Source organism: Coregonus lavaretus, assembly GCF_964263955.1.
Source record: "Coregonus lavaretus genome assembly, chromosome: 3".
Lineage (NCBI taxonomy): Eukaryota > Metazoa > Chordata > Actinopteri > Salmoniformes > Salmonidae > Coregonus > Coregonus lavaretus.
In genome coordinates, this window is record NC_139990.1 from 78,376,707 (window position 1) to 78,395,179 (window position 18,473).

The 18,473-nt window shown below is 43.5% G+C and overlaps 1 protein-coding gene across 1 annotated transcript; it reads left to right on the top strand.

Annotated features, from left to right (window-relative positions):
- The first annotated feature begins 13,349 nt into the window (after window positions 1-13,349).
- LOC311115450 (uncharacterized protein) lies at window positions 13,350-17,791 on the top strand. The gene is made up of 2 exons (XM_084157309.1): window positions 13,350-13,633; window positions 15,581-17,791. The coding sequence occupies exons 1-2, from the start codon at window positions 13,441-13,443 to the stop codon at window positions 16,345-16,347; spliced, it is 960 nt and encodes a 319-aa protein (XP_084013435.1). The 5' UTR covers window positions 13,350-13,440; the 3' UTR covers window positions 16,348-17,791.
- The last annotated feature ends 682 nt before the right edge of the window (window positions 17,792-18,473 follow it).

Here is an 18,473-nt window from a genome sequence, read left to right on the forward strand (position 1 = left end):
AATATCACATTACACAGGGACAAAGGACCAGTGGGCTAGGGGCGGGGCTAGGGGCGGGGCTAGGGGGTATAATATCACATAATACACAGGGACAAAGGACCAGTGGGCTAGGGGCGGGGCTAGGGGGTACAATATCACATTACACAGGGACAAAGGACCAGTGGGCTAGGGGCGGGGCTAGGGGCGGGGCTAGGGGGTGCAATATCGCATTACACAGGGACAAATGACCAGTGTGCTAGGGGCGGGGCTAGGGGGTATAATATCACATTACACAGGGACAAAGGACCAGTGGGCTAGGGGCGGGGCTAGGGGCTGGGCTAGGGGGTATAATATCACATTACACAGGACCTTAAGGGACATACACACATTTATATTTCTAACAGATTTTTTGTTGGTAGAGTATTTAATTGTCTTAAAATATAGTTCAATTTCTTTTTGTATGGTAAGAAAATGTGGTGTTTTGTTTGTAAATTTACATATGTGAATATTGAAATTTGGCCAAAAGAATAATGAAATTAATTACATAAAATTGGTTCAACTTATTTCTATCGTAGGTAAAGAATCCAAGCAGTAAATCTTTCCATAATAGTGTAAAATCTTAATAAATGTGTTCAATTATAAATCTATGGATGTCTTGCCACATATTCCTTACATGAATACAATGCCAAAAAAGATTCAACACCGTTTCTGGGTGGTCATTACAAAAGGTACAATTTGAATTTATGTTTTTCTTAAACTTCTTCGTATAGTGATTGGTAGAATAATATTTATGAATAATTTTAAAAGAAATGTTGTTTTAAGTAGGTATGTGTGGGGCAACATCCAAACTTTTTTCCAACAGATATTATCAATAAAACCATTCCAATAAGGCATGACATAAGGTTTATAGTTACAACATCCTGCTGAAACAAGGCTCCTATAGCTCTATTGTTGTTGAATGGACCGAAAGAAAAACAAATCTTTCCTACTGATGAGTCAACAGGGTTAATCATAGGCAGTGGCGATTTTAGCGTGTAAATATTGGTGCGGCAAACTCCCCAAATTAGTTTTAGATGCATGCCAGCAAAGCCACTACACAGCACAACACTAAACAATACATTAATTGCACTATAATGGTGACAAACGGTGCCCACTGCATAAAGCTGTCCCAACAACAGAGCTTTCTTTTCAGCACCATGGAGTGAATCCTTACCACCGCTACACCTGGCTATCAACGGAGCCATGTCTGGCAGCGAAACAGTTCATTCAGCCTCATTTACTGCCTTTAAAAAAAACATAGCTGATATGGCTGACTTGCTTAAACTAATGTGGTTTCTACTGACAATTGAGATGTACAAACTATGGCATAAGGGGATGACGAGCGGATAAGAGGCAATGCGTAATTTCGATTAAGACATTAATAAGCGAGCTAGGATGGATGTAGTCAATATAACTATTTGTTCAGCACTTTTAAAATGTACAGTTACTGAATTCAGAACATGGGCCGTTCTTACAGTATTCTCCCTGTACACCAAGTCAGAACCGTAGGATAAATAAAGGGGGCATATAAGCAGACAATGATAGCTCTTACAATATTCAATGATTACATTTCTCTAAAACAGGCTATAGGCTACATGTGCACCACCAAGTGAGAACAGTAGGCTAAGTTATGAGGGGGAAAGGGACCAAATTATAAGGGTGAGGCCCATGGGCTACTAACAGCTTACTACACAACATACACTTAGTATTACATTCTTAGCTACAGTATACATATTTCCCTGGCGTATTACATAATTTATGCAGTAGTATACAATACATTTTTGGACTCACCTTGTTGTGCTGTGCTAACTTGAACAGGAAGGTGGCGTGGTGGTCCTTCATGGGCAAATTTTGTCATCAAACGTTGTTATCAAAGTCTGTCATTCTATGGATTTATGGCGCTTTTAAGACAACTGGGAACTTTGGAAAAAAACAAGGTTGAATCATGACGTCAGTGACCTTCAGGTCGGAGCTCTAGAAAGAGGCCCAAGTTCCCGACTTGGAATACCGAGTAGGATGACCGTTCAAAACGTATTTTCCCAGTCGGAGCTAATTTTTTTCCAGAGTTCCCAGTTGTCTTGAACTCACTGAAGTCTGAGATTTCCCAGTTCCGCGGCAGAAATCATGCTGGATTGACAGCATGGCCAATGTATTCAACCTTTTATGGCCCATGGTGTTGAATATTTATCCTTTTAAGCTTGGAAAAGAGACCCTTAAACCCAGACTTGGACCACACACCCACTCCACTGAATAGCAGACTAGTGATTGCTTTGCAATGCTTGCAGTTAGCCACTGATTCCTTCCAAACCACTCATTGTTGAATTTTCGATTTCCAACTTGTTGTGTAATGTTTATGTCCAATGGCCGATGAGCACCGATACGTTTTATCTATAATTTCTCATCATAATTTCTCTTCATATGACAATGATTGAAAAGGATTTGCCAGTAGATTGTCGACTTGATTCATGATGATGACTGCTAGCTTGCTAGCTAAGATTTTGAAAGTATGACGTTGACGTGATCAGTCCAATCAAAGCTACGGTAGATATAACGTGATTTGATGTCAGTTTATCTGTGGCCAATGAACTTGAGCCTTCTTGGATGGGTACTTCTAATGTAACTCTATGGCAGCAACCGAGGGGCTTGAATTTGAGCTCGACAGGTAGATTTTGCGGTGACGTAGTGTCCCCATAATTGACAGAACACTGAGCCAATCACGGCGCAACTAGAGAACATTACCAACCCCTACGCTCCGTATTTTCCGCTGGCTGCCCCACCACCACAGAAAGCACTGAGCTAGGCTGAAAAACCTTCATTTTGGAGCTGCCTTACTCAAGAAAGCAAAAAAGAGACCATGTTTGCATGCGGCTTTATTAACTCAACGATTTTATTTTATTTTTTACATTGTTTGCAAACTGATATGTGACAGGTATTAATGCCAAAATAACATGCAAAACAGGCAACAACAAAAAAAATGATATACAGTGCCTTCGGAAAGTATTCAGATCCCTTGACTTTTTCCACATTTTGTTGGTTACAGCCTTATTCTAAAATTGATTTTTTTTTAAATGTTACTCATCAATCTACACCCAGTACCCCATAATGATCAAGCAAAAACAGATTTTTAGAAATTTTTGCTAATTTTTAAAATAAAAGAAACTGAAATACACATTTACATAAGTATTCAGACCCTTTACTCAGTACTTTGTTGAAGCACCTTTGGCAGCGATTACAGCCTCAAGTCTTCTTGGGTATGACACTACAAGCTTGGCACACCTGTATTTGGGGAGTTTCTCCCATTCTTCTCTGCAGATCCTCTCAAGCTATGTCAGGTTGGATGGGGAGCGTCGCTGCACAGCTATTTTCAGGTCTCTCCAGAGATATTCGGTCAGGTTTAAGTCCGGGCTCTGGCTGGGCCACTCAAGAACATTCAGAGACTTGTCCCGAAGCCACTCTTGCGTTGTCTTGCCTGTGTGGTTAGGGTCATTGTCTTTTTGGAAGGTGAACCATCGCCCCAGTCTGAGGTCTGGAGCAGGTTTTCATCAAGGATCTCTCTGTACTTGCCTCGATCCTGACTAGTCTCCCAGTCCCTGTCGCTGAAAAACATCCCAACAGCATGATTCTGCCACCACCATGCTTCACTGTAGGGATGGTGCCAGGTTTCCTCCAGACGTGATACTTGGCATTCAGGCCAAAGAGTTCAATCTTGGTTTCATCAGACCAGAGAATCTTGTTTCTCATGGTCTGAGAGTCTTTAGGTGCCTTTTGGCAAACTCCAAGCTGGCTGTCATGTGCCTTTTACTGAGAAGTGGCTTCCGTCTGGCCACTCTACCATAAAGGCCTGATTGGTGGAGTGCTGCAGAGATGGTTGTCCTTCTGGAAGGTTCTCCCATCTCCACAGAGGAACTCTAGAGCTCTGTCAGAGTGACCATAGGGTTCTTGGTCACCTCCCTGACCAAGGCTCTTCTTCCCCGATTGCTCAGTTTGGTCGGGCAGCCAGCTCTAGGAAAAGTCTTGGTCGTTCCAAACTTCTTCCATTTAAGAATGATGGAGGCCACTGTTTTCCTGGGGACCTTCAATGCTGCAGAAATTTTTTGGTACCCTTCCCCTGATCTGTGCCTCGACACAATCCAATCTCGGAGCTCTACAGACAATTCCTTCGACCTCATAGCTGAAATGCACAGTCAACTGTGGGACCTTATATAGACAGGTGTGTGCCTTTGCAAATCATGTCCAATCAATTGAATTTACCACAGGTGGACTCCAATCATGTTGTAGAAACATCTCAAGGTTAATCAATGGAAACAGGACGCACCTGAGCTCAATTTCGAGTCTCATAGTAAAGGGTCCGAGTACTTATGTAAATAAGATATTTCTGTTTTAAATTTTTAATAAATTTGCAAAAATGTCTAAAAACGTGTTTTCGCTTTGTCATTATGGGGCATTGTGTGTAGATTGCTGAGGATTTTTTTTCCATATATATATATAATCCATTTTAGAATAACGCTGTAAGGTAATTTATTTTGCAAAAGTCAAGGGGTCTGAATACTTTCTCAAAGGCACTGCATATATATTATTTGCTAAACAGGTGAGGCTCACCACTGATCGTAGGTATGTTCTGAAGGTCAGGTCTTTTTACATTTTACATTTTAGTCAATTTAGCAGACGCTCTTATCCAGAGCGACTTACAGTTAGTGAATGCATAGATGTTTTTTTCTTTTCCATAAAAAGTATTAAACCCAAATTCTGATTGGTTGGCCTACCTGGGGGCCATCCATCAGTTGAATTATCTATAGTAATGCTAAAGTCCCCTGCTATCAATAATAACGAATTGAGAAATGTAAATAACCAATGAAGTATATGTTTCTCTACGGATTCAAGTTACTCTGCATTCTCACGTTTGCCAAATATCGTTGTCCCACTGTGACTTCCAGAAGTTGGCATCAGCAGAAATTGAGTGCGACTCTTGAAAAGAACAAACATCTGTTCGAAGTTGTTGCGCAAATAAAAAAAAGGCTTTGCGCTTCACATTGTTTCGTAACCCCCAGACCTTTGCATTTTCATCACAGTTTCTAAACCCAGAGGGCGCAACATTGCAAGACTTCCGGGAACACTTGCGAAGCAGACCACATTTTATCCATTATATTGACCTGGTCCCGTTTCCCAAAAGCATTTTAAGGTAAGGTAATCTTAGAACCACAGGGTTCTAACGATGAATTTAGCCTTAAAATGCTTTTGGGAAACCGGGCCCAGATACTCTTGTGGCCAGTCTAACAATGAAAAGGCGGGACACGTGTGAACAACAAGCACAGCGGTTTCCACTAGTTACCACAGCCACAAAGTCAAAACGGTCCATACTGTAAAAATTCCTGAAAACAAAAATTTGGGTTTTGATTTTCATTTAAGGTTAGGGTTGGACATAAGGTTATCAGTGTGGTTAAGGTTATGTTTAAAATCATATTTTAAGAAGATACATTGTAGAAATAGGCGGGGTTTATGACTTTTTGGCTGTGGTAACTAGTGTCGACCAGGCACAACTCCGATATGAAGTGTTTTTCTCCAAGTTGCCGGGATGTCAGGTGTCCTACTTATATCAGTACACACATAGCAACCTATTCATTACGGGACTTCTATTCCATTAAATAAGCCACACGTAGCAAATAAGACATTCATTATTTTGTTAACCAAATTCGACACTCTCTCATTGATCTCCATACAAAAACTCCTTGCTTGATTAGCGGAGAAAACACCACCTAAAATCAAATTCAATCTTATTTGTCACATGCTCCTAATACAACATGTGTAGACCTTATCATGAAATACTTACTTACAAGCCCTTAACCAACAATGCAGTTCAAGAAATAGAGTTAAGAAAATATTGACAAAATACAATAACATTTACATTTACATTTTAGTCATTTAGCAGACGCTCTTATCCAGAGCGACTTACAGGAGCAATTAGGGTTAAGTGCCTTGCTCAAGGGCACATTTACGTCATTTAGCAGACGCTCTTACCCAGAGCGACTCACCAATTGGTGCGTTCACCCTATAGCCAGTGGGATAACCACTTTACAATGTTTGGGGGGGGGGGTAGAAGGATTACTTTATCCTATCCCAGGTATTCCTTAAAGAGGTGGGGTTTCAAATGTCTCCGGAAGGTGGTGAGTGACTCCGCTGTCCTGGCGTCGTGAGGGAGCTTGTTCCACCATTGGGGTGCCAGAGCAGCGAACAGTTTTGACTGGGCTGAGCGGGAACTATGCTTCCGCAGAGGAAGGGGAGCCAGCAGGCCAGAGGTGGATGAACGCAATGCCCTCGTTTGGGTGTAGGGACTGATCAGAGCCCGAAGGTACAGAGGTGCCGTTCCCCTCACTGCTCCATAGGCAAGCACCATGGTCTTGTAGCGGATGCGAGCTTCAACTGGAAGCCAGTGGAGTGTGCGGAGGAGGGGGGTGACGTGAGAGAACTTGGGAAGGTTGAACACCAGACGGGCTGCGGCATTCTGGATGAGTTGTAGGGGTTTAATGGCACAGGCAGGGAGGCCAGCCAACAGCGAGTTGCAGTAGTCCAGACGGGAGATGACAAGTGCCTGGATTAGGACCTGTGCCGCTTCCTGTGTAAGGCAGGGTCGTACTCTCCGAATGTTGTAGAGCATGAACCTGCAGGAGCGGGTCACCGCCTTGATGTTGGCGGAGAACGACAGGGTGTTGTCCAGGGTCACGCCTAGGCTCTTCGCACTCTGGGAGGAGGACACAGCGGAGTTGTCAACCGTGATGGCGAGATCATGGAACGGGCAGTCCTTCCCCGGGAGGAAGAGCAGCTCCGTCTTGCCAGGGTTCAGCTTGAGGTGGTGATCCGTCATCCATACTGATATGTCTGCCAGACATGCAGAGATGCGATTCGCCACCTGGTTATCAGAAGGGGGAAAGGAGAAGATTAGTTGTGTATCGTCAGCGTAGCAATGATAGGAGAGGCCATGTGAGGATATGACAGAGCCAAGTGACTTGGTGTATAGGGAGAAAAGGAGAGGGCCTAGAACTGAGCCCTGGGGGACACCAGTGGTGAGAGCACGTGGTGCGGAGACAGCTTCTCGCCACGCCACTTGGTAGGAGCGACCGGTCAGGTAGGACGCAATCCAGGAGTGAGCCGCGCCGGAGATGCCCAGCTCGGAGAGGGTGGAGAGGAGGATCTGATGGTTCACAGTATCAAAGGCAGCAGACAGGTCTAGAAGGACAAGAGCAGAGGAGAGAGAGTTAGCTTTAGCAGTGCGGAGAGCCTCCGTGACACAGAGAAGAGCAGTCTCAGTTGAATGACCAGTCCTGAAACCTGACTGGTTAGGATCAAGAAGGTCATTCTGAGAGAGATAGCAAGAGAGTTGGCTAAAGACGGCACGCTCAATAGTTTTGGAAAGAAAAGAAAGAAGGGATACTGGTCTGTAGTTGTTGACATCAGTGGGATCGAGTGTTGGTTTCTTGAGAAGGGGAGCAACTCTCGCTCTCTTGAAGACGGAAGGGACATGGCCAGCGGTCAAGGATGAGTTGATCAGCGAGGTGAGGTAGGGGAGAAGGTCACCGGAGATGGTCTGGAGAAGAGAGGAGGGGATGGGGTCAAGCGGGCAGGTTGTTGGGCGGCCTGCAGTCACAAGTCGCAGGATTTTATCTGGAGAGAGAGGGGAGAAAGAAGTCAAAGCATAGGGTAGGGCAGTGTGAGTAGGACCAGCAGTGTCATTAGACTTAACAAACGAGGATCGAATGTCGTCAACCTTCTTTTCAAAGTGGTTGACGAAGTCATCCACAGAGAGAGAGGAGGGGGGGGCGGGGGGGGGAGGATTCAGGAGGGAGGAAAATGTGGCAAAGAGCTTCCTAGGGTTAGAGGCAGATGCTTGGAATTTAGAGTGGTAGAAAGTGGCCTTAGCAGCAGAAACAGATGAAGAAAATGTAGAGAGGAGGGAGTGAAAAGATGCCAGGTCGGCAGGGAGTTTAGTTTTCTTCCATTTCCGCTCCGCTGCCCGGAGCTCTGTTCTGTGAGCTCGCAATGAGTCATCAAGCCACGGAGCTGGAGGGGAGGACCGAGCCGGCCGGGAGGATAGGGGACACAGAGAGTCAAAGGATGCAGAAAGGGAGGAGAGGAGGGTTGAGGAGGCAGAATCAGGAGATTGGAGGGAGAAGGATTGAGCAGAGGGAAGAGATGATAGGATGGAAGAGGAGAGAGTAGTGGGAGAGAGAGAGCGAAGGTTGCGGCGGCGCATTACCATCTGTGTAGGGGCAGAGTGAGTAGTGTGGGAGGAGAGCGAGAGAGAAAAGGAAACAAAGTAGTGGTCGGAGACATGGAGGGGAGTTGCAGTGAGATTAGTAGAAGAGCAGCATCTAGTAAAGATGAGGTCAAGCGTATTGCCTGCCTTGTGAGTAGGGGGGGACGGTGAGAGGGTGAGGTCAAAAGAGGAGAGAAGTGGAAAGAAGGAGGCAGAGAGAAATGAGTCAAATGTGGACATAGGGAGGTTGAAATCCCCCAAAACTGTGAGGGGTGAGCCATCCTCAGGAAAGGAACTTATCAAGGCGTCAAGCTCATTGATGAACTCTCCAAGGGAACCTGGAGGGCGATAGATGACAAGGATAGTAAGCTTAAATGGGCTAGTGACTGTGACAGCATGGAATTCAAATGAGGAGATAGACAGATGGGTTAGGGGAAAAATTGAGAATGTCCACTTGGGAGAGATGAGGATTCCTGTGCCACCACCCCTCTGACCAGATGCTCTCGGGGTATGCGAGAACACATGGTCAGACGAGGAGAGAGCAGTAGGAGTAGCAGTGTCTTCAGTGGTAATCCATGTTTCCGTCAGCGCCAGGAAGTCGAGGGACTGGAGATTAGCATAGGCTGGGATGAAGTCAGCTTTGTTGGCAGCAGAACGGCAGTTCCAGAGGCTGCCTGAGACCTGGAACTCCAGGTGTGGGGTGCGTGCAGGGACCACCAGGTTAGAGAGGCAGCAGCCACGCGGTGTGGGGCGTTTGTGTAGCCTGTGCAGAGAGGAGAGAACAGGGATAGGCAGAGACATAGTTGACAGGCTGTAGCAAATGGCTACAATAATGCAGAGGAGATCGGAATGAAATGAACTAAACATCTGGGACAGTAGAGAGCAGGGCCTCCCTCACCAAAAACTTCTACTTCTAACAACTATAATTGTTTCACTGAACCACCCAAACAAAAACTCTACCAACTTCCACCTTTAGAAATCAGAATTGTTGTGAACCACAATAACAAGTAACACAATAAAATAACAATAACGAGGCTATATACAGGGGGTACCAGTACAGTCAATGTGCGGGAGTACAGGTTAGTCGAGGTAATATGTACATGTAGGTAGGGGTAAAATGACTATGCATAGATAATAAACATATAGGGCTACGACGGTTAGGGCTGGTCTCTCTCAGGCTAGGACTGGTCCGGTTAGGGCTGGTCTCTCTCAGGCTAGGACTGGTCCGGTTAGGGCTGGTCTCTCTCAGGCTAGGGTTAGTATGGGGATTATGGGTTAGGGTTAGTATGGGGATTATGGGTTAGTATGGGGCGTATGGGTTAGGGTTAGTATGGGGATTATGGGTTAGGGTTAGTATGGGGATTATGGGTTAGGGTTAGTATGGGTATTATGGGTTTGGGTTAGTATTGGGGATTTATTATTCTCCTAAATTGATGGGATGACTAACTTAGAAAGAATGCATTCTTGACTGGGCTAATGTAGGCTGTGACACCTGGCAGGCTGTGATTGATGTGAAGAGCTGTTTTAGGGGGTAAAATGAGATAAGGATTGTGTCTTCAAATGCTAGACTATACTGGTTCTTTGTGATCTGTGAGCCTTCCTTGGACGTAGGAATGATGTCTAAGGGAGCTGGCTCTTCTCACTATGATAGGTTGTTATGATAAACTTGTGCCTGGCTGAAGTGTGCAACAAATGGCGCCGAGGAGATGGGACCAACCCCTGAAACAACGGATTGGCTGAGTAAAGTTTAAACCACGCTCAAGTCTCTACTCTAATTGGCCAGCAGAGAAGTGGGAAATTCCCTCTGTCAGAGTATTTGAGTATTGGATCTGGAACAATGTCTTTTAGTTCTCTGGGGTGTCCTGCGAGGCATCTCAGAGAGCCCGTATATACGAAACATCATATTTACCATTGAAGGTTTTTGCATTAATTAAAATAACTAGTATATCTTAGAAGTCGTGTTGACCTCTTTTGTTCCTAATACCAGATTTGAATTGACGCGACTTTGACAGTTAGTATTGTGATTATGGGTTTGGGTTAGTATTGTGATTATGGGTTAGGGTTAGTATGGGTATTATTGGTTAGGGTTAGTATGGGGATTATGGGTTAGGGTTAGTATGGGGATTATGGGTTAGGGTTAGTATGGGTATTATGGGTTTGGGTTAGTATTGTGATTATGGGTTAGGGTTAGTATGGGTATTATGGGTTTGGGTTAGTATTGTGATTATGGGTTAGGGTTAGTATGGGGATTATGGGTTAGGGTTAGTTTGGGGATTATGGGTTAGGGTTGGTTTGGGGATTATGGGTTAGGGTTAGTATGGGGATTATGGGTTAGGGTTTAGTATGGGGATTATGGGTTAGGGTTAGTATGGGGATTATGGGTTAGGGTTAGTTTGGGGATTATGGGTTAGGGTTAGTATGGGTATTATGGGTTTGGGTTAGTATGGGGATTATGGGTTAAGATTAGTATGGGGATTATGGGTTAGGGTTAGTTTGGGGATTATGGGTTAGGGTTAGTATGGGGATTATGGGTTAGGGTTAGTATGGGGCGTATAGGTTAGGGTTAGTATGTGGATTATGGGTTAGGGTTAGTATGGGGATTATGGGTTAGGGTTAGTATGGGGATTATGGGTTTGGGTTAGTATGGGGCGTATGGGTTAGGGTTAGTATGGGGCGTATAGGTTAGGGTTAGTTTGGGGATTATTGGTTAGGGTTAGTTTGGGGATTATGGGTTAGGGTTAGTATGGGGATTATGGGTTATGTTAGTTTGGGGATTATGGGTTAGGGTTAGTATGGGGCATATGGGTTAGGGATAGTATTTGGTGTATGGGTTAGGGTTAGTATAGGGTGAGAGTCAGTATGGTATACTAGATACCTTTCTTCTCTGGTCATGGGCAGAAGTTGGTGTTGCAGGCCTGAGACATGGGAGGCTTCAGGTGGAGAGCACACCCTGAGGAGGGCTTCCCCTGGACCAGACAGTGGAGCGCCTGCACCCCCTGCACCCCCTGCACCCCCCCACCACAGACACTGTGCACTGGACAGAACAGGCTAAATAACTAGCATGATGCACAGAGCAACTCTAATACATTCTGGTAGTGTTAAATAAAGGTTTAACCTACAACATTCTGGTAGTGTTGAATAAAGGTTTAAACTACAACATTCTAGTGGAATTGAATAAAAGTATAAAGGTATGTTGGTATACCTGAGACCTGGGGGAGGAGGACCAGTCGGGCCGGGGGAGGGGGAAAGTGAGGAGCAGGCTGTGCGGGGTCTGGATCTGGGTCTGACAGACTACAGCCTCTCTGCAGCTCCACCCAGGGCTTTGCCACATTTACATTTTAGTCATTTAGCAGATGCTCTTATCCAGAGCGACTTACAGTTTTTTAGTGAGTGCATACATTATCATACTGGCCCCCCGTGGGAATCGAACCCACAACCCTGGCGTTGCCACATGGTGTCACTTAGGCGCCAGCTCTCTATACTTCCCTGTTACATCCTTCTCTGTACACTTAATTAAGCTTGTCTGGAAGCCCTTCCCACAGGTTACAGAACACTGGAGAGAGAGAGAGAGAGAGAGAGAGAGAGAGAGAGAGAGAGAGAGAGAGAGAGAGAGAGAGAGAGAGAGAGAGAACACAATTAGACCCAACCAAATCATAAGAAAACAAAAAGAGAATTACTTGACACATTGGAAAGAATTAACAAAAAAAAACAGAGCAAACTAGAATGCTATTTGGCTCTAAACAGAGAGTACACAGTGGCAGAATACCTGACCACTGTTAAGGAAAGCTTTGACTATGTACAGACTCAGTAAGCATAGCCTTGCTACTGAGAAAGGCCGCCGTAAGCAGACCTGGCTCTCAAGGGAAGACAGGCTATGTGCACACTGCCCACAAAATGAGGTGGAAACTGAGCTGCACTTCCTAACCTCCTGCCAAATGTATGACCATATTAGAGACACATATTTCCCTCAGATTACAGAGATCCACAAAGAATTCAAAAACAAACCCAATTAACTCCCTTATCTACTGGGTGAAAAACCACAGTGTGCCATCACAGCAGCAAGATTTGTGACCTTGTTGCCACAAGAAAAGGGCAACCAGTGAAGAACAAACGCCATTGTAAATACAACCCATATTTATGTTTATTTATTTTCCCATTTGTACTTTAACTATTTGCACATTGTTACAACACTGTATATATACATAATATGACATTTGAAATGTCTTTATTCTTTTGGAACTTCTGAGTGTAATGTTTACTGTTAATATTTATTGTTTATTTCACTTTTGTTTATTATCTACTTCACTTGCTTTGGCAATGTTAACATACGTTTCCCATGCCAATAAAGCCCTTAAATTGAAATTGAATTGAGAGAGCAACTATATGGAACAAATATTTCATTAGTACATTTTTACCGGTAATGATTTAATTGATTAGACTACTATGAAGATTTGATGTTATGATGTTACCAGTTAAATAGTGACAGGTAGAGATGAACCACTGGACCTTGCATTGTTTGGGGTTAGGGTTATGACAGGGTTAGGGTTATGACAGGGTTGGGGTAGGGGGTTAGTGGTCAGTGCGTACGTCTTGCCAGGTGGAAATGAACCACTGGATCTTGCGTTGTTTGGGACAGAGTTTGAGGAGGCAGGGCTCCTGGCAGCTGGGTCTCTGCTGGGAGGAACAGGAGCTGTCTGGCAGGATGTGTTGCTATTGCTGAGCTATGGTGCTGCTGCTGGGGTTGGTGCTGTTACACTGCGGAGAACACAGCAACATAGACAGCATCATGTCATCAACACTAGCAAGCATCTAAATGTCAGTAAAACCACAGTGCACAGAGAGTAGCTGCCATCTTTACCACTATAAAACATTTCCCACTCCACTTGTATTGTGTGCCAGCTAATAATACAGTAAATTGTACTGAAATGTTTCTGTTAAAATAATGATTTAATCTATTTTAATCACGTATTGTATAATAATATCAGCCATTGCTTACAATTTTACGATATTACTGTCTCTATTTTATATAATTTTCAGACGAGTGCTTTTATTTTGAAGGCCAAAACCGGAAGTGACGTTGGCTATACTTCCTGTTTTCTAAACGCACAGAATACACGAACAAGGCTAGCTAGTAAACTATCTTTAGCTGATCACTACGAAGTATACAGTTTAAAATGTCTAAAATACAGCTATTGAGGGCGTTTTTCAACCAGAGATTAGCAGCTGCTGCCGAAGAGATATTCGGGGTCGTTGAAAAAACGATAGCAGAGTATCAGGACGAAATATCCCGCTGGGAAGAGAAGAACAACCGCCTACAGAAGCTGATTGATATCACTATTAAACCTGAAATAAAGTTGTATAGAGCAGGTTTGTGAGTTAATTACTAGCTATGTTTGACTTTTTGAACTTTGTGAGACGTTGGCATTGTTAGTAGGTAGCTAAGTTTGAGTGTTATCTACCTGTTTAGCTGCAAGACGTCTCCTGCCATGGACCAGGCAGGGCCCTTATCCACAAATCATCTCAGAGTAGGAGTTCTGATCTAGGATCAGTTTTGCCATAATAAGATTATATGGACAGATCCTAGATCAGCACTGCGACTCTGAAGCTTTGTGGAGATGTGTCCAGAGCTAAGCATAGCTTGCTCTAGGTTTTGGAAACAAGGAACCTATCTTCTATATCAGCGAGAAATAATTAGCAAAAAGCAAAAGGTTCAATAGTGTACCACAGTATGAGTCATACAACCTAGCAGTCAAACAAGGAAATGGTTCCAATCGTTTTTCCACCATTCATTTTTCCCATAGGGGATTTTAGAAACACTTAAAATTAGGGCTGTGTTTCATGTAGGCTTACCCTGGAGTGACGTTTTGATAACCATGTAAATCTCTCTAGGACAATATAACTTGTCAATATATTTGCCCGTATTTACCCCCCCAATGAAATGCTAATGTGGCTATCATTAAGAACTACAAATGCCATGATGATCTGGACGAGACTACCGAATCGAGGCAAAGGTAAGAATCTCTGGATTAACTGTTGGCTAAATGTAGTAATGAATAGATTAGCTACATTTCTTTCAATTGACAATTCTGTGAACTGTCTTGTGCAAGTTTTAAATTGACACAATATCTGTTAGCAAAGGTGTCAGCTAGAGATGACCTGCAGGAGCTTGCAGGGATTTGTAGTCTTGCATAATAATATAATAATAATATGCCATTTAGCAGACGCTTTTATCCAAAGCGACTTACAGTCATGCGTGCATACATTTTTACGTATGGGTGGTCCCGGGGATCGAACCCACTACCCTGGCGTTACAAGCGCCATGCTCTACCTGCATGATGTCTACTTTGATGCTAATTAGCATTTTTGAATCTGAGAGTAAATAGAGCTGAATATATTGATAAAAGTCACCTTGTCCTAGAGAGATTTACATGGTTATCAAAACGTCACTCCAGGGTAAGCTTACACGAAACACAGCCCTTATTTTAAGTGTTTCTAAAATCTCCTATGGGAAAAATGAATGGTGGAAAAATGATTGGAACCATTTCCCTGTTTGACCGCTAGGTTTTATGGGTATTATGACACCTCCACCGTGGGGCTCTATTACTACACACCTTTATAAGGTTAGTGTTCCCACACAGCCATATCTCCATGTTACAACGGTGTTTACATAACACAGAGGAGACAAGCAGATAGAACATATTAAAGAGATCTGGACCAGAGCACAGTGTTCCCACACAGCCATATCTCCATGTTACAACGGTGTTTACATAACACAGAGGAGACCAGCAGATAGAACATATTAAAGAGATCTGGACCAGAGCACAGTGTTCCCACACAGCCATATCTCCATGTTACAACGGTGTTTACATAACACAGAGGAGACCAGCAGATAGAACATATTAAAGAGATCTGGACCAGAGCACAGTGTTCCCACACAGCCATATCTCCATGTTACAACGGTGTTTACATAACACAGAGGAGACCAGCAGATAGAACATATTAAAGAGATCTGGACCAGAGCACAGTGTTCCCACACAGCCATATCTCCATGTTACAACGGTGTTTACAGAAGACAGATGTGTGTAATGGAAGGCTGCCAGAAACATGTCATTGAAAAATACTGCCAGCTGCAACGGATAAAGCTGTTAAAACAGTGTACATTAAGTATATATTTTACATTTGTGAAATGGTTCTGATGTGGTATGAAATGGTTCTGATGTGATATGAAAGGGCTCTATGTATTTAGAACCGATTCACATTTCAATGGAGTATCTGGCTGTTTTGGCTGCCAGTCATGTGCTTCCTTCCTTTCAGACACCCAGCTACAGCTGCAGCAGCAGCTCCCAGCCTGTGAAGATCAGGTTCCCTCTGAGCAGCAGGAGTGGAGCCCCAGTCTGGGACAGGAGGATCCACAGCCCATACACATTAAAGAGGAACAGCAGGAACTCTGGACCAGTCTGGGGGAAGGTCAGGAGTCTGATACCACAGAGTTCATATTCACTTCTGCTTGTCTGCAAAGTGACCGTAATCAGGACCCAGCTCAGCCCTCACATCTCTACCAGATGCAGAGTACCAGCACATCATATGAACAGTTGAAAAGAGAAACTAGAGAGGACCATCAACTATTAGAGACACCCAGTGCTTCTCAGCCTGTCTCTGCAGTGACTAGAGAGGACCATCAACTATTAGAGACACCCAGTGCTTCTCAGCCTGTCTCTGCAGTAGTGAAGTCGACCCGTCCTAGTTCTCCCTCTAAAAATCGCTGTAAGGTGTGTGGAAAGATGTTTGTCATGAAAAGCTATTTCTTTAAACATGTAAGAATGCACACCAAGATGAGAGAACGTGTCTGTGGGGTATGTGGAAAACAGGTTGAGTTAGATACTATAAAAGATCACATCCAAGCTCACATTGATGCTCAGTTTACTTGTCAGTTCTGTAGTAAATGTTTCACTAATAATAATGCTCTGAGGTTACACATGCGGAGCCACAAAGGAGAGAAGCCCTACCAGTGTACTGTCTGGCAGAGGGTTTGCAGGAGGAACCAATCTAACCAATCACATGAGGATCCACACAGGGTATAAACCCCACCGCTGTACTGAGTGTGGAAGAAGGTGTTTCTCTGTCCCTGCTCATCTCCAGACACACATGATGATCCACACAGGGGAGAGAAGCCCTACCAGTGTACTGTCTGTGGTAAAGGGTTTAGTGTGAGCTGCAACCTGACGCAGCACGTAATGAGCCACACTGGGGAGAGACCCTACCATTGTCCTGACTGTCAGAAAGGATTCATCACCATGGTCAGGCTGAGGAGACATCAGATCGCTGTTCACATGCAGGGACAAATGTTTATTCTGTAATGAGCAACAGATATAAAAGCATGCAGGCCTTGAAACACACAGTAGAGTACACAGAGAGACAGTGATGACGAGCCCTGACGTCAGACACACAGAGAGAGAAACACTAGCTTCCACCTGTGAGAGGAGACTTCTTGGTGAATAAGACATGACTGAACTGCTGGACTTGAGAGTTAACAGAGAAGTTACTAGACCATATCTTCTGAGCAACAGGAGTCCCTGATCATTAGTTAGAACAGGGGTTCTCAAACTTTTTGGGACCGGGGACTCCTTTTGTGATAGCAAATTCATCAGGGACCCCCTCATCGGAACACAACTAGAGTGAGATAAAAATAGCATACAAGGAGTTTTACTATGATTTCGGCAGTGCGTTGCCGGACAAACCAAGTCCCTGGGAAGGAACATTTAAAGGCATCAATTTATTTTGCAGTTTTCAAGCTAATTTCCTGCAATTCTACAGATTTTGTCATGTGGCAGAGATGTTTTGTTGTTGCAGTTTTAAAGCCAATATCCTGCAATTCTACACATCGTTCCATGAGACAGAATTCAAACTTTGCTGTTTTAAAGCTTATATTACAGTGCATTCATGTAAATTTTTTTAAAATTATAATTGTGGGGAATACAAGTAAGTTGTAAAATGCATAGGAGTACTGCGGATACCAATATCCCTGTGAGCCTCCCAGGTCCATGTTAACCAGGGTTCAGAACAGAAATGGTAGATTAATAATATTACATGGTATTGTATTACACCCTAAAAACGTATTCCACAGATCCCTTAGCCAAAATTAGTTTAATCGTTATTGTTAGTAATATTAATTAAAACAATACATGTAATTGTATTGGACCCCCTGCGGTGCCTCCGGATCCGACTTTGAGAACCCCTGAGTTAGAAGACACATTGGACACATTTCAACGGAAGTGGTACATCAATATTTCTGTTGCTGTTGAGAATAAAACATCTTGTTCATATACTGTCATCTGCTGTTGAGAATAAAACATCTTGTTCATATACTGTCATCTGTTGTTGATAATAAAACATCTTGTTCATATACTGTCATCTGTATTGTCACATTTGCTTAATGTTGCTAACCTAATCTACAATGATTGGGTCTCTCACTATTTCAGCTTTATTTATTTTTTGGGGAGAATAAAATGTATTGTTTAAATACTGTAATGTGTCATGTCTGATAATGTCGCTTTGGGGATGTTTCACTTTGTTGTTGTGGTACAATGAAAATAAATGTCTTCAAAAATGGAAGGCAGTCGGGAGGATGAAAGATCAGGTGGGACCATTCTAGCCAATGAGAGGGCAGATATGCACGTGAACAACAGGCACAACTCCGATATAAAGTGTTTTTCTCAAAGTTGCTGGGATGTCACATGTCCTACTTATATCAGTACACTCCTAACAACCTAATCATTACCAAACGTCTATTCCATTAAACAAGCCACACGTAGCAAATAAACCATACATTTTTTTGCTAACAAAATTCGACACTCGTTGACCTCCATACAAAATCTCCTCGCTTGGTGAGTGAAAAACACGTTTAAAAAAGCCACCTACTAGAGAAGACAGATTTTGGGCCCAGTTATCCCTCTGGCTCCGCCTCTTCCTCTATTCTAGTTTAGATCCCAGTAATATAGATGATTTACTAAACTAGGGTTAACTGTTGTAGGCTACCGTTGGTCAATGGCCATGCACACTTTGTCATGCTGTTCTTCATTGCGTTCAAATTCATGAAGTTTGTCTCAATGAATTCAGCATATCAACTTGACCATAATATGTCAACGTGTAGGCCATAGCAAAAAGTGTATGCTATAACAAACAGTGAGCTATAACAAACAGTGAGCTA

Excerpts from the sequence above, each read along its gene's own strand:
- LOC311115450 (XM_084157309.1), top strand. The coding sequence starts at position 13,441 with ATGTCTAAAATACAGCTATTGAGGGCGTTTTTCAACCAGAGATTAGCA. Across the intron at positions 13,634-15,580 it reads AATAAAGTTGTATAGAGCAG|ACACCCAGCTACAGCTGCAG; the intron begins GTTTGTGAGTTA and ends CCTTCCTTTCAG.